Source organism: Oncorhynchus kisutch, linkage group LG20 (genome assembly GCF_002021735.2).
Source record: "Oncorhynchus kisutch isolate 150728-3 linkage group LG20, Okis_V2, whole genome shotgun sequence".
NCBI classification, from domain to species: Eukaryota; Metazoa; Chordata; class Actinopteri; order Salmoniformes; family Salmonidae; genus Oncorhynchus; species Oncorhynchus kisutch.
The window spans coordinates 32,339,567-32,355,173 of NC_034193.2; the positions used below are offsets into that span (position 1 = coordinate 32,339,567).

Genomic DNA, 15,607 nt, shown 5'->3' on the forward strand with positions numbered 1-15,607 from the left:
GAGGTTCAGAATCGGTCGAAATCCTCTGTCTCTTTTTGGGACCACAAAATAAGTGGTCAGAGTGGGGTGTTCTCTCATTATGTGTCTGGAAGTAGATAGCAAGCCAGCCAATGTTAGCCAGTTAGTTTGGGTGCTTCACTACTGTGAGGTCAGAACGTTCTGATCAACCCTACTCATCGGTCATAGCGTCCAGTGTGCGCTCTGAATGCTCCGAGAGCGAAACGCTCTGAAGAATGGACAATCTGACAGCACAGTTGCAGTCACCAAAGCTCTGGTTACATAACAGCCTAACCAGCTCTGCTAGGGCGAGTAATGTTGAGTGAGCTGTTCTCTCATTTGTGTCTGGAAGTAACTAGCAAGTTAGCTTGGGTGCTTGATTGCTGTTGATAGTACAGAAAGCTTGGATCAACCCTTAAAGAGATGGGTGGGGCTAAAGCTAAAGAGGTTGTGAACGATGCCGAAGGGGTGTTGACAAAGAAGGGCTCTCCAGTAATAGTTCCAAAACAAGGACATTTTCTCAAAAGTGAGTTTACAAGTTTATCAACTTTCAAAGCAGAATTACTTTCCCATTGTTCCTCAACTGTAGTGTATTATATACCATTTTGTCTCTACTTTTGGACATTTTCTCAAAAGTGAGTTTACAAATTTATCAACTTTCAAAGCAAGATTACTTTCCCATTGTTCCTCAACTGTAGTGTATGATATACCATTTATACTACTTTTATCCAATGTAAAAAACGCAATTTCAAATGTTGCTACATAAGCCAGATTTGAGCCTATCGGTCACATTTGTGAATCACAAAAGACAAAAGTTTTGTTTGATTCATTCTGAAAAGTGCCACATTCAGTTATTCAAGGGAAAGGGGATACCTAGTCAGTTGCACAACTGAATGCATTCAACCGAAATGTGTCTTTCACATTTAACCCAAGAGGTGTGTGGGATGCCTTAAACGACATCATCGGCACCCGGGGAGCAATTGTTGTTGGGGGTTAACTGCCTTGCTCAAGGGCAGAATGGCAGATGTGTTGTTATTAAGCCTACTGACTGTAAATACTGATAGTGGCTAATATTTAACACAATAGAAATAGGAAACAGAGAAAGTTGGGGTAGCCTATAATTAAGATATTCAAGAGAGCCCATCCCTGCAAGTTAAAAGGCTGTACAATTAAAATTCTGCATAATACATTTCATACTCTTTGATGTGACAAAGTTGATATATCGATATGCTTAATTTTGTTGCCATATGACTGGTTTCACAATTGTCTCCAGTGATTATAAGATAAAATATATCTGAAACAAGTATCATTAATATTTACAATCCCCTTATCCAAATGGATTACTAATTTACCTAGCTCTTTTCAATAGCTCTCATGAAATTGTAAATTACACTGCATGGAGAATGATGTTATTTCTATCGGAAAATATTAAGTAGATACTTTTTCCTCTTGCGTAAAGGTGGCTGAATTATTAGGACATTAAGTCGATGTGAGAATATGGCATATCTATAGACACCTCTGCCACACCTTCATTAGATATTAGATATCCACCCAAAAAGAAAAGCAGGTGAATAGTGTGCTATTCTCATGCCTAAGTTCAAGGTCAGAATACGTGTTGAGAGAAAATCGCTTAAAAAGGGAATCATCCCCTTTGAGTATCATAAGGAGCAGAGTCAGCATTCTTGGGCATTCTGGATAGAACTAGGAGTTGGAGGTGCGTTACAGATCAAAATTGGTTTGGCGTTCGTACCGTTGTGGTCGTGACCTGGGCACAATGCCAGGTGGAGACAGTCCTTGAACGCCCCCACACAAAACGAGAACAGAGGGGTCATGCTGTCCGCCCCCAGGAAAGACACTAGGCCCGCTGGGAAACTACACAGGACCCCAATACGGCTTAAGTGTTTCGTGACAGGCAGCTGGTGGGGCACCCCACCGTGCCAGGCTGTGTACTCCCCGTCAAAGAATTCCATGGCCCAGGAGTCAGAGCCGCGACCCAGCCAGCAGTCCTCGGCCCGGCCCTTGCGGGAGATGGTGGGGTAGGTGAGGCCCAGCTCCCAGTAAGTCTTCCCAGCCACATCTATCTCCCAGTAGTGACGCCCAGAGCTGAAGCCCTGCAGGCTGATCACGTTGAGGGTGGTGTCAAAGCGTCCTGGGAGCTCTGGTAGTTCCTGCCAGGTGTCTGTGTAGGTGACACTGTCACCGTGCAGGGAGATGACCAGCTTGGGGTGCGCTGTCTCTGGGTCCAGGGACACTTCTGTAGAATCTGTTGACAGAGGTGTAATTTTCCCATGAGAAAATACTATATTTAAAATACTATATTATAATTGGCTGGATGTTTCAAGGCATAACCACGTTCAAGGCATAACCAGTTTTAATAATAAGAATAATAAGAAATGTATCCATGATGAAATACACTTTTTGAATTGTTTTAGAATTTCTACAGTATTCTGATAGACCACTAGGTGTAGAGGATCCATGGTACAAAAATATCCTGCCTAATCTCTCCACTTCCAGTTGTACTTAGCTATGTTTCCATTAACCTGTCCAGTAACTTTTTTTTTTTACATTTAGAAAGATTGCATTGAAAATAGATGCAACAATTGCCTACTACGGTGCGTTTCCATTGAACTATCTTGTGTCAATAAAAACAGCTGGATGTAATGATGTCATCCCCCCCCCCCCACGAAAGCCACATTTGACATATTCTAATAATTCTCATGTGCCAACGTATCGTCACGGTCCGTGCCTTGCACTCCTGTAGATCTGAAATAATTGGATCATGAAACTTGCATCTAGCCAACAAGAAAAGCAAGAAGAAGTCATTCAGATATTATTGAAAGTCAGGACAATCCTTGTCCTGCAAAGAAACATATATATTTTTTAATAGTTTACAGCAGTATACATTTAGAATGAAATGTGGAGTGGATCTTTATAATTACATGATGGCATCATGTATTCCGAATACCTTAAAAATGATTTGGCAATCATCATTTATTTGAAAAACTGTTTCAATCATTATTTGTCACAATAAAGAAACTTAGACAAAATAAAAATCCCCCCTGTCGAATGGATACAAATGTTGTATCTTTAGAAAATGTCTCCTATATCTGCCGTTTACATTACACATGTTGCAAAGATTTGTTTTGCGACATTGCTTTTGTTGAAAAAACCTGTGTCAATGGAAACCTGCCTAGTGACATCATAGCATCTTGAGATTTAAATCATAAAATTGAAAAGATGTCATGGAATACTAAGGGTACTCACAGCTCTTGATGAGTCTCTTGGTAATGGGGGTCTGGGAGTGGATGAGTAGCAGCATATTGTTGGTGAGGGTGAGAATTTGGTCAGCTTTAGGCTCATCCAGGTTCACTTTGCTTGGGTCTGTCCTGCTCAGCAGATCCATCACTCTGGGTGAGAGAGAGGACAATTACCAACATTTAAAGCCTGGTCTCATAGACTAAATGTAACGTAGTAAATGTAAATCAAATCAATCAAATGAGTATGATATGTTACGTTTGGTATGGTTAAATAAGACAGATGGTTACTTAAGGCAAAAACAAAAGTAGGGTGGATGGGTTGGTGTATAATGCAAACATCTAGCAACTGAAAGGTTGAGAGTTTGAAATCTCATCACAGACAGTTTTAGCATTTTAACTAATTAGCAACTTGTCAACTACTTACTACTTTTTAGCTACTTTGCATGTTAGCTAACCCATCTCCTAACCCTTAACTTAACCCTTTTAGCTAACCCTTCCACTAACCTTAACACTTTCACATAACTCCTAAACTTAACCCTAACCCCTAGCCTAGCTAAATTTAACTAGCTAGCTAACGTTAGCCACCTAGCTAGAATTCGTAACATATCATACATTTTGCAAATTTGTAATATATAACACAATTGTAATTCGTAACATGTCGTATGAAATAGGTACTGGACATCCACAAATTAATACATACCACGCCATTCGAAACATATCATACTAAATTGAATGTTCCGGATATACATACAGAATAATATGAAATGCTCTGAGACCAGGTTGACATTTACTGCAGTGGCTCTCACATGAACAGTAGGCAGGTTTCCATTGACCCAAAAAGACATGTGTAATGGAAATGGCAGATATAGGATAAATGTTCTAAAGATTGATAACATTTGTATCTGTTCAACAGGGGTGGATTTTTCTTTAGTAGAACTTTATTGCGGCAAATGATGATGGAAACGGTGTTTTTCGAATAACTGATGATTGCCGAATGAATCATTTTGAAGGTATACGTAATTATAAAGCGCCACTTCACATTTACTAAATGTCTACTGCTTTAATGGCTTTCCTCCTCTTCGTCTGAAAAGGAGAGGCGAGAAGGATCGGAGGCCCAATATGCGGCGTGGTAAGTGTCCATGGTATTTATTTAAACACATAAACTGAACACTCCATGCAAAAACAATAAACTCTACACTCCATACAAAAACAATAAACGTAACGTGAATAACCGAAACCGAAAACAGTACCGTGTGGTGTAAAACACAGACACGGAAACAATCACTCACAAAACAACAGTGAAACCCAGGCTACCTAAGTATGATTCTCAATCAGAGACAACTAACGACACCTGCCTCTGATTGAGAACCATACTAGGCCGAACACAGAAAAACAACCTAGACACACAAAACATAGAATGCCCACCCAACTCGAGTCCTGACCAACTAAAACAAACAATTAACACAAATACTAGGGTCAGAACGTGACAGTACCCCCCTCCCAAGGTGCGGACTCCGGCCGCAAAACCTGAACCTATAGGGGAGGGTCTGGGTGGGCATCTGTCCGTGGTGGCGGCTCTGGCGCTGGACGTGGACCCCACTCCACCATAGTCTTAGCCCGCCTCTGTGGTCTCCTAGGAACGGCGACCCTTGCCTCCGACCCTGACCTGGGAACCCTAAACAACAGGCCCACCGGACTAAGGGACACCTCTGGACTTAAGGGGTAGCTCAGGACTGAGGGGTAGCTCAGGACTGAGGGGTAGCTCAGGACTGATAGGTAGCTCAGGACTGAGGGGTAACTCAGGACTGAGGGGTAGCTCTGGACTGATAAGTAGCTCAGGACTGAGGGGTAATTCAGGACTGAGGGGTAGCTCAGGACTGAGAGATAACTCAGGACTGAGGGGTAGCTCAGGACTGAGAGATAACTCAGGACTGAGGGGTAGCTCAGGACTGAGAGATAGCTCAGGCTGGTGGTGGCTCTGGCAGCTTCTGGCTGATTGACGGCTCTGGCAGATCCTGGCTGACTGGCGGCTCTGGCGGCTCCACACTGACTGGCGGCTCTGGCAGCTCCACGCTGACTGGCGGCTCCACGCTGACTGGCGGCTCTGGCGGCTCCACGCTGACTGGCGGCTCTGGCGGCTCCACACTGACTGGCGGCTCTGGCGGCTCCACGCTGACTGGTGGCTCTAGCGGCTCTGGACAGATCGGAGACTCTAGCAGCTCTGGACAGACGGAAGACTCTAGCAGCTCTGGACAGACGGGAGACTCTAGCAGCTCTGGACAGACGGGCAGCTCAGGTGGCGCTGGGCAGACGGGCAGCTCAGACGGCGCTGGGCAGACGGCCAGCTCAGGCGGTGCTGGGCAGACTGGAGACTCCGGCAGCGCTGGAGAGGAGGAAGGCTCTGGCAGCGCTGGACAGAGGAGCTCTGGCGCCCCTGGACTGAGGGGCTCTGGCGCCTCTTGACTGAGGGGCTCTGGCGGCTCTGGACAGACGGGAGACTCCGACAGCGCTGGAGAGGAGGAAGGCTCTGGCAGCGCTGGACAGAGGGGCTCTGGCTCCTCTGGACTGAGCGGCGGAAACTCTGGTAGCGCCGGACAGGCGGGAGCAACTGTATTGATAGGACGGAGAGACAGCCTGGTGCGGTGTGCCGGCACTGGTGGTACCGGGCTGGGGACACGCACCTCAGGGCAAATGCCTTGCATACTACGCCAAATCAACAGCTCTCCTCCAATTCTATTAACACCTCCTCGAGTGTCTCCTCATCTCCCATCCGTTCACTCTCCTCCAATCTGTCTAATAACTCCTCGACCCTCTCAGACTCAGCCAGCCCTCAGCTTCGCCGACAGCTCGAAGTGCCACCCCCCAAGAAAATGTTGGGGCTGCCTCTCGGGCTTCCTTGCCAGTTGCGTTCCCTCATATCGATGGCTCCTCTCTCCGGCTGCCTCTGCTCTCCTCAATGCCTCCACCTGTTCCCATGGTAGGCGATCCCTACCAGCCTGGATCTCCTCCCATGTGTAGCAACCCGTGCCATCCAAAACATCATCCCATGTCCAGGAATCCTGACATTTCTGCTTCTTCTGCTGCTGTTGCCTCTCCTGCTGCTGCTTTTGCTGCTGCTGCCCCTTCCTCTGCTGCTTCTGTTGCTTCTCCTGCTGTTGCTTTTGCTGCTGCTGCTGTTGCTCCTGCTGCTTCTCCTGCTGCACCTTGGGACGGCGACACTCCCCTAGTTTTTCCCAGGGTCCTCTCCCGTCGAGGATTTCCTCCCACGTCCAGGAGTCTTGTGTCTTTGGCCGCTGTTGCTGCTCATTCCCACGCCACTTGGTCCTTGTTTGGTGGGTGATTCTGTAATGGCTTTCCTCCTCTTCTTCTGAAGAGGAGAGGCGAGAAGGATCGGAGGACCAATATGCGGCGTGGTAAGTATCCATGGTATTTATTTAAACACATAAACTGAACACTGCATACAAAAACAATAAACATAACGTGAATAACCGAAACCGAAAACAGTACCTTGTGGTGTAAAACACAGACACGGAAACAATCACCCACAAAACAACTAACACAAATACAATTAACACAAATACTAGGGTCAGAACGTGACAACTGCTTGCAAAATCACATTTTTTTCAAGTATATAAATAATGTTTCTTTGCAAGAAAAGGATTGTCCTGACGAAATTCCTGAAATTCTTGAAGGTATATTTGTCAATTATTGCATTCTGTCCATGCTGGCTTTCGCAGGCTACTTGAGACATGAAACAGATAGGTGGGAGGGCATACAGGCTGTCGCCAATTCATTAATGCACAATTTGCCTAAATTGGTAATGGAAATATTTAAACCACTACATTTTTATTTGACAGGCTTTTGCAGAAAAGTGTTTTGGTTGTTGGTGTAACTTCACTACATCCAACTGTTTTTATTGACACAGCTGGAAACGCATCCATCTTCTATGCAAAATTTCTACGTGTCGACAGATAATCGCCGGACAAGTTAATGGAAACATAGCTATTGACAGTTTATGATCAATAATGATGATTGTAAACATCTTTGTCAATAAAATGATTTATATCAAATATATGTGCATGCGGTATTAGAAACAACAAATGTATTTGGATCAAATTACATACCTGCCTTCTATCTCTGTGTCCTAGAGTCGATGTGGAAGAAATAAAGACAGTGATAGTGAATACAACAGCATCAATATCCATTAAATTAGTTTATGTTGAATAGAACTGAAGAGCCAAATCACCATTGTATCAGGCAGAATAATGTCCTTCTGGGCCAGCTCAGTGGTGAGCCTGGCCAGATCCTGCTCTATCTCCTGGATGATGATACAATTATTTTCCATCAGGTCCTCCAGGGCTGTGACTGCAGCTCTCTCCTCCATCTCCAGCTGGGTCAGAGTTATCCTGAGGTCCTCATTCAGAACCCTCTGGATGTCCTCATACTTCTTCTTTATACTCTCCTTCATCGCTGAGGACTTTTTCTGGTTGTGGGACACAGAACCAGTCAATGCGAAAGTCATTGCAACATTTCACATCTTAGAGTTTATATGCTACCATGTTGTGCATGTTTTTCACCACAAATAGATGCCATAGAAATATAAATGTCAGATGTGACCATAGAAATACCATTACTAGAAGGGCCAAAGCCCCTCAGACCACTTCAATTTGACTGGAACACTCATGTGTGCATTCAATATGTCTGACAGGTTATTGTGATGCTTGTGACCTCTGTTCACACAGATGAAGCCCCGTGCTGTTTACTTACAATGATTTCAGTTTGCTTTGCACTTAGTTTCTTCATTCGGAGCTTCACAGCCTCTCTTTGCCTCTTCAGACATTCCTGGTTCTTCAACTGTATCTCCTGAGGAGTGAAAAAAAAGTAGCACACACCTGATCCTGAGTCTTCATCTTCAAGGCCTTACTCTAAGTGAGATTATCAGTTATACCAATGAAGAAAAGCTGACGAAATTGCAAAGGGAAGTTGTAATAAACCAAAGACTTCTAGTCCTGTGTCAATGAGTCTTAAATCAATATAGACTACCTGGCACTCTTTAACAATACCACGCTTCTAGTTTCACAAGCTCAGGTACTAGAGTATAGTGGGTAGGGTTGTGTCCTTAGAAATACAGGGATGGCCCATTCAATGAGCCATATTGGGTGTACCCATGAGTGTGCAGTCAAATTGCTGTGGTCTGAGGGGATTATCCTTTCTTTATATTTATATGGTTATGTCAATGGAGCCCTTCATTCTCCCCTAGAAAGTATTCACCTTGACTCCACAGGTACATTATCCATTAGGGAAAGGGGGTTTTTCGAGTCAGTTGTACAACTGAAATGTGTCTTCCACATTTAAACCAATCCCTCTGAATCAGAGAGGTGCGGGGGGCTGCCTTAATCGACATCCATATTGTCGGCACCTGGGGAACAGTGGGTTAACTGACTTGCTCAGGGGTAGAACGACAGATTTTTACCTTGTCAACTTAAGGATTTGATTCAGCAAACTTTTGATTTACTGTCCTAACCACTAGGCTACCTGCCACCCCATTATGTACCTGTAGGCTGCCACTCAAAAGAAGAAGAAAACAACCCCAGTAAGAAATACATACAGAGTTTAAGTGATAATAAATTCTGTATCAACAGGAAAAGAAAACCATCCCCATACCACCCCTTCCACATGGGCCTGAAAGCAAAGAACATAAAAATATTAAAAAATAGGTATATTTATATATATACCCAGCACAAGTCAAAAGTTGGGACACACCTACTCATTCATTCAAGGGTTTTTCTTTATTTTTTACTATTTTTTACATGTAGAATAATAGTGAGACATCAAAACTATGAAATAAAACATGGAATTATGTAGTAACCAAAAGTGTTAAAAAAACATATTTTATATTTCAGATTCTTCAAATTGGCCACCCTTTGCCTGGATTACAGCTTTGCACAGCCTTGGCATTTTCCCAACCAGCTTCACCTGGAATGCTTTTCCAACAGTCTTGAAGGAGTTCCCACATATGCTGAGCACGTGTTGGCTGCTTTTCCTTCACTCAGCGGTTCAACTCATAACCAAACCATCTCAATGTGGGCGGCAGGTAGCCTAGTGGTTAGAGTGTTGGCCTAGTAACCAAAAGGTTGCAAGATCAAATCCCTGAGCTGACAGGGTAAAAAGCTCTTGTTCTGCCCCTGTTCCTAGGCTGTCATTAAAAATAAGAAATTGTTCTTAACTGACTTGCCTAGTTAAATAAAGGTAAAATAAAAAATTGGGTTGAGGTTGGGTGATTGTGGAGGAAAGGTCATCTGATGCAGCACTCTTGGTCATATAGCCCTTACACAGTCTGGAGGTGTGTTTTAGGTCATTCTCCTGTTGAAAAACAAATGATAGTCACACTAAGCGCAAACCAGATGGGATGGCATATCACTGCAGAATGCTGTGGTATCCATGCTGGTTAAGACTAAAGGACAGATTTACACCTGTCGAATGTCCATTGCTCGTGTTTCTTGGCCCAAGCAAGTCTCTTCTTCTTATTGGTGTCCTTTTGTAGTGTTTATTTTTCAGCAATTTGATCATGAAGGCCTGATTCACGCAGTCTCCTCTGAACAGTTGATGTTGAGATGTGTTGAGATGCATTTATTTGGGCTGCAATCTGAGGTGCAGTTAACTCAAATGAACTTATACTCTGCAGCAGAGGTAACTCTGGGTCTTCCTTCCCGTGGCAGTCCTCATGAGAGCCAGTTTCATCATAGCACTTGATGGTTTTTGTGACTGCACTTTCAAAGTTCTTGAAATTTTCAGGATTGACTGACCATCATGTCCCAATGTAATGATGGACTGTCGTTTTTTCTTTGCTTATTTGAGCTGTTCTTGCCATAATATGGATTTCATCTTTTACCAAATAGGGGTATCTTCTGTATACCACCCCTACCTTGTGACAACACAACTGGCTCAAACGCATTAAATAGGAAAGAAATTCCACAAATTAACTTTTAACAAGGCACACCTGTTAATTAATTGAAATGCATTCCAGATGACTACTGCATGAAGCTGGTTGAGAGAATGCCAAGTGTGCATAGCTGTCATCAAGGCAAAGGGTGGTTACTTTGAAGAATCTCATATAAAATATATTTTGATTTGTTTAACACTTTTTTGGTTACTACATGATTCCCTATGTGGTATTTCATAGTTTTGATGAGGTGAGATCACCTTGCCTGTTACTTCTAGTTATTCTGAACAGAACAGAGCCGGTATTGCCTGTTATTACTATGGCTGAGGGATTGGCATATACTGTAGTATTTGAATCATATTAATGAAAACAGAGCCAAGTACCATGTCACAAAACCAGCCAAAGATATGACAATTCTAGTCTATCAAAAGCTTTTTCTGCATCGAGAGATAGAAGTGCCCAAGGAGCTTTGGTTTCTGATGAAGCATGTAAAATATGTATTAGAAAATAGTTTAATATCTGTGTTTATCAAAGAAAGAGGGTGATAATGAGAGCACTGAATGGTATTTACCTTCTAAAATTTTTTGCAAAATTAGTCCTGCATTTACATCCCTTCCAAAATGAACCTTGGTGAACGGCTGTGTTAATCATTGCAAGAACGACGTAATTGGTTCCACATTTTTAAATAGACCTCAGGAGGAACCAGGTGATTTACCTTTATTCATGTTATCCAATGACCTTTTGAGTTTATGTAGAGAGATTTAGGCTCCCAGCAAGCCGGCTTCCTCAGTTGCGAGAAGAGGAGATATCTTTTAAAAAGGACTTGATCTGGCTTGGTGTTTGATTTACAATCAGAGGTGTACAATTCTTTATAGAAACTGGATAATTTTTGGTTGATTAATTTGGATTCAACAGTTGCAATTTTCACTAATTGATCATTAATGAAAAACTTGTTAGCCAATAGACGACTGGGTCGATTACCATGGAAGTAATGGTTAAGTCTAACCCGAAGGATGGCAAATTCTCCTCTCTGTCTTGTCAATAGATTTAGTTATATATTTTAGTTCTCTTCTGACTTTGAAGAGAGTAGTTGTTACCTCGTCTGAAAAAAGTGTTTGTTGACAACTTTTCCAATTCTGTTATCTTCTTTATGATTTATTCCACCCAGAAGCAAATGCAGTTGCATTGTTTTTTTAAAAACCTTTAATGGCGTCCCATAAAAATCAGATTACATTTTTGTTTAATCATTATAAATTCAAATTGTACAAAACGTAGGATTTTGTACTAAGGAAGCGTTAAAGTGCCATCTTGTGGTTATTTTAGGAAATTATGACATTTGTATCTGTCAGAAGCATGATGATCAGATAGACTCATATGTCGAATTTCTATTTTCTTGATGAAAGAAAATAGAGTAGATTCTAGTACGTAATCGATTTGGGAGAATGTTTTGTGCCTGTTTGAATAGAAAGTGTGCTCTTTTGCTTCAGGGATATGAGCTCGCCAGGCATCAAGGGTTGTAATCAGAGAGCATATGTTGGAGAGCCTTGGTTGCCTTTGGATTGTAGTTGGTCTTATTAGATTTGTCCCGCATATCCAGAATGGCATTCATGTCTGTCCTGATAACCAGTTGGAATTCAGTTAATTCTAACAATAAGCTAACAGAAGTCATTATCCAATTTGATACATAGATATTTAGCAATACTGTATTTCCTCCATTCATACCATACTTAAAAAATATAGGCCTACTATAAACCTGGGTGTTTGTGTATCAGTATGTGTGTGTTTGAGAGAGAAAGAGACAGTTCCATGGGTGTCTGCCTCTTTATTGGCTAAAGTCCAGGAAGTCAACGGAACACACTGTCTGATTTGTTCCATAAAACTTGACAGGAGAGTCCTCATATTACATTACACACTGTAGTTCCTTGAACAACATATATGAACCACAGTGTTTATTATAGTTTAATAGCTGAGAGGAGAACAGGTAAACTAATACAGGCGATACCTTTGGAGTAGCCGAGATTAACATACACAGTGATTTAAAGCTTTATTTTTTGCTTATATTTTAGTACAACAAATGGCAGTGTGGGTTTCATTTATAAAACAGTCATTTCAAATAGTATTTCATTTAAATTTTTTACATTTAATGTGTTTGTTAGTAAAATAGGAATTGCTACTCCAATGGGAGCCTGAGAGGCGAAACTGAGTCGAACTCATTTGGCATCAAACCAAAGAAAACAGACTGAAACAGGGAGGGACTACTTGGACTCGTCCAATAACGAAGGCTCATTTCCGTTTTCTGTTGAAAAGCAGTTTAAAATGTTTTCCGTTTCATGCCCTAAAGAATATAACCCGGATCTATACGTAAACCGCATTATATTGTTTTGAATAGCAGCTTTTCCAGACTCTGATGCCAGTGAGAGTAACATAGTTAGGAGCTTAGGCTTGCTGGTATGTACTAGGGCCATAAAGAAATGGCAAGACCCAATATTTCCCATGATGAAGACAGCCATTTGATTTGACTTGATAGCCCTAATGAGGGCAAACTGACCATTGACATGTGAAGCTGACAGACATTCAATTTTTGCATGTGAACAGCATGTTTCATATGGTGCCATGAAATTCTACTAACAAAGTTCCACAGGAATCAACAGCAACAAATATGAGGAAACAAGCAGGTCAAGGAAAGCAGTTCCATTCAAAGCAAAGCCAGAAATTAAAACAAGCGCAGCAATCAAAAAGAACATGACTTAATTCATAATTCTTTCTAATTTTTTGAACATGGAAGAAATTGTTTTATTTTCTTTCCTTGTAGCATTTCAAATGTATCTATTAGTAATCATATCATGTATTCAGTCTGCAGAGGAGGCATCGTGAAAAAAGAAAGAAGAGTCCATTGCCTTCTTGAACATGTCAGAAAAAAAGGTTGACAAAAATCTAAACAAACCTTACATCTATATTACAGTGTTAAAGTAGAGTGCTATCTGAGAGGATGGGATGAGTGCATTCTGCTCTGACTGCTAGAAGAGATTGGCCTTCTTTTTCATGTTGTTGCGTTTCCACAGTGGAAGCCTGTCAAACTCCTGGATCTCCATCCCAAAGATGTCAAAGAACGTTTCTGGGACTAAGTGGCGCTAGAGTGAGAAGAGAGGTTGAGAAAAGAAGGAGGGGAAGGGGGATGTTGTGGTTAACATTTCCGCTCCTATATGGTCATTGAAAAACTCAAGAAGCTATATGGATCTATGGATTCTGTACTTTCCTTGCTAAGTATTTGTGTAGCATTCATGCACACACATGCAGAAATCAAATGATACCTCCAGTCTTGTTCTGTCCACCTCCCTGGGCAGTTTAGCTCGCCCTCTACTGGTTATCATGAGCATTTCATATGGTACAACCTTCAAAAGGGAGACACTCATCAGTAAAGGATGTCAATACTGAATTAAGCTTCAAAAGGAGATTGTTGAAAGATGGACCCTTGGGCCATCAAAACGGACTGAGGACCCAATTCAATCAAACCTGGATACTAGGTTTTAAGATACAGTGCATTCGGAAAGTATTCTGACCCTTTGACTTTTTCCACATTTTGTTAGAGCCTTATTCTAAAATGGATTAAATAAAACATTTTCCACATCAATCTACACACAAAATACCCCATAAATCCCCCCCAAATTTTTTAAATGCTTGCACATTTATTAAAAATAAAAACATAAATACCTTATTTACATAAGTATTCAGAACCTTTGCTATGAGACTCAAAATTGAGCTCATTGATCATCCTTGAGATGTTTCTACAACTTGGAGTCCACCTGTGGTAAATTCAATTGATTGGACATGATTTGGAAGGCACACACCTGTCTATATAAGGTCCCACAGTTGACAGTGCATGTCAGAGCAAAAACCAAGCCATGAGGTCGAAGGAATTGTCCGTAGAGCTCAGAAACAGGATTGTGTCGAGGCACAGATCTGGGGAAGGGTACCAAAACATTTATGGAGCATTGAAGGTCCCCAAGAACACAGTGGCATCCATCATTCTTAAATGGAAGAAGTTTGGAACCACCAAGACCTTTCCGAGAGCTGAGCACCCTGCAAACTGAGCAATTGGGAGAGAAGGGCTTTGGTCAGGGAGGCGACCAAGAACCCTATGGTCTCTCTGACAGAGCTCAAGAGTTCCTCTCTGAAAATGGGAGAGCCTTCCAGAAGGACAACCATCTCTGCAGCACTCCACCAATCAGGCCTTTGTGGTAGAGTGGCCAGACAAAAGCCACTCCTCAGTAAATGGCACATGACAGCCCGCTTGAAGCTTGCCAAAAGGCACCTAAAGGACTCTGACCATGAGAAACAAGATTCTCTGGTCTGATGAAACCAAGATTGAATTCTTTGGGCTGAATATAAAGCGTCACGTCTGGAGGAAACCTGTCACCATCCCTACGGTGAAGAATGGTGGTGGCAGTATCATGCTGTGGGGATGTTTTTCAGCGCCAGGGACTTGGAGACTAGTCAGGATTGAGGCAAAGAAATGGAGTAAAGTACAGAGAGATCCTTGATGAAAACCTGCTCCAGAGCGCTCAGGACCTCAGACTGGGACGAAGATTCACCTTCCAACAGGACAACGACCCTAAGCACACAGCCAAGACAACGCAGGAGTGGCTTCTGAATGTGCTTGAGTGGCCCAGCCAGAGCCCGGAATTGAACCCGATCGAACATCTCTGGAGAGACCTGAAAATAGCTGTACAGCGACGCTCCCCATCCAATCTCAGAGCTTGAGATGATCTGCAGAGAAGAACGGGAGAAAGTCCCCAAATACAGGTGTGCCAAGCTTGTAGCATCATTCCCAAGAAGACCCGAGGCTGTAATCAGTGCCAAAAAAACTGTTTTTGCTTCGTCATTACAAGGTATTGTCCGTAGATTGATGAGAGGCAAAAAAAAAATTTTTTAATACATTTTACAATAAGGCTGTAACTTAACAAAAGTTTGAAAAAGTCATTGGGTCTTAATATTTTCTGAATACACTGTATATCCAAAAAGGGGAAAGAAAGAATACTTATGCTGTAATTATTTTATTGAGTACATGAATCCACACATTCATCGCTGCAGACAACGCATTATCATATTTGAGATCCCACGGAAACCAGGTATCCAAGTTTGATTGGACAGGGCATCGTTTTTACAGTTATAGCATGTTCAAAACTGATAGTCTTGACTGAGACAGGGGAACACTGGGTAGGGACAACAAGTGTGACAGGAGATTGTGAGTGAGGGCTGATGGGGCTATAGACCCTGGGAACTCAACTATAAGGGTTATCAGTTGGTGGGGAGGTGCATGATGCCAGTATCGTTGTGTAGGTACGTGCATTACTGCGCTCATTATTACCAAAACATCTACAATGAGTGTACAAAACATTCAGAACACCTG

General features: G+C 42.3%; 2 protein-coding genes across 15 annotated transcripts in view; both read right to left on the reverse strand.

Annotated features, from left to right (window-relative positions):
* Positions 1-281: 281 nt before the first annotated feature.
* Positions 282-7,458, reverse strand: LOC109865238 (zinc-binding protein A33-like). The gene is made up of 3 exons (XM_031798828.1): positions 7,379-7,458; positions 3,262-3,404; positions 282-2,260 (listed from the first exon to the last, which is right to left on the reverse strand). The coding sequence occupies exons 2-3, from the start codon at positions 3,398-3,400 to the stop codon at positions 1,671-1,673; spliced, it is 729 nt and encodes a 242-aa protein (XP_031654688.1). The 5' UTR covers positions 3,401-3,404; positions 7,379-7,458; the 3' UTR covers positions 282-1,670.
* A 4,541-nt stretch (positions 7,459-11,999) lies between these two features.
* The window catches only part of LOC109865997 (actin-binding LIM protein 1-like), a 148,944-nt gene continuing 145,336 nt past the window's right edge, over positions 12,000-15,607 (reverse strand). For all 14 annotated transcript variants that reach the window (XM_020454526.2, XM_031799217.1, XM_031799222.1 and 11 more), the window contains 2 exons: positions 13,509-13,589; positions 12,000-13,328 (listed from right to left, as the gene is read on the reverse strand). In XM_020454526.2, the coding sequence (XP_020310115.1) occupies positions 13,215-13,328; positions 13,509-13,589 (195 nt within the window). In that variant the 3' untranslated portion in view covers positions 12,000-13,214. The remainder of the gene's footprint in view (positions 13,329-13,508; positions 13,590-15,607) is intronic.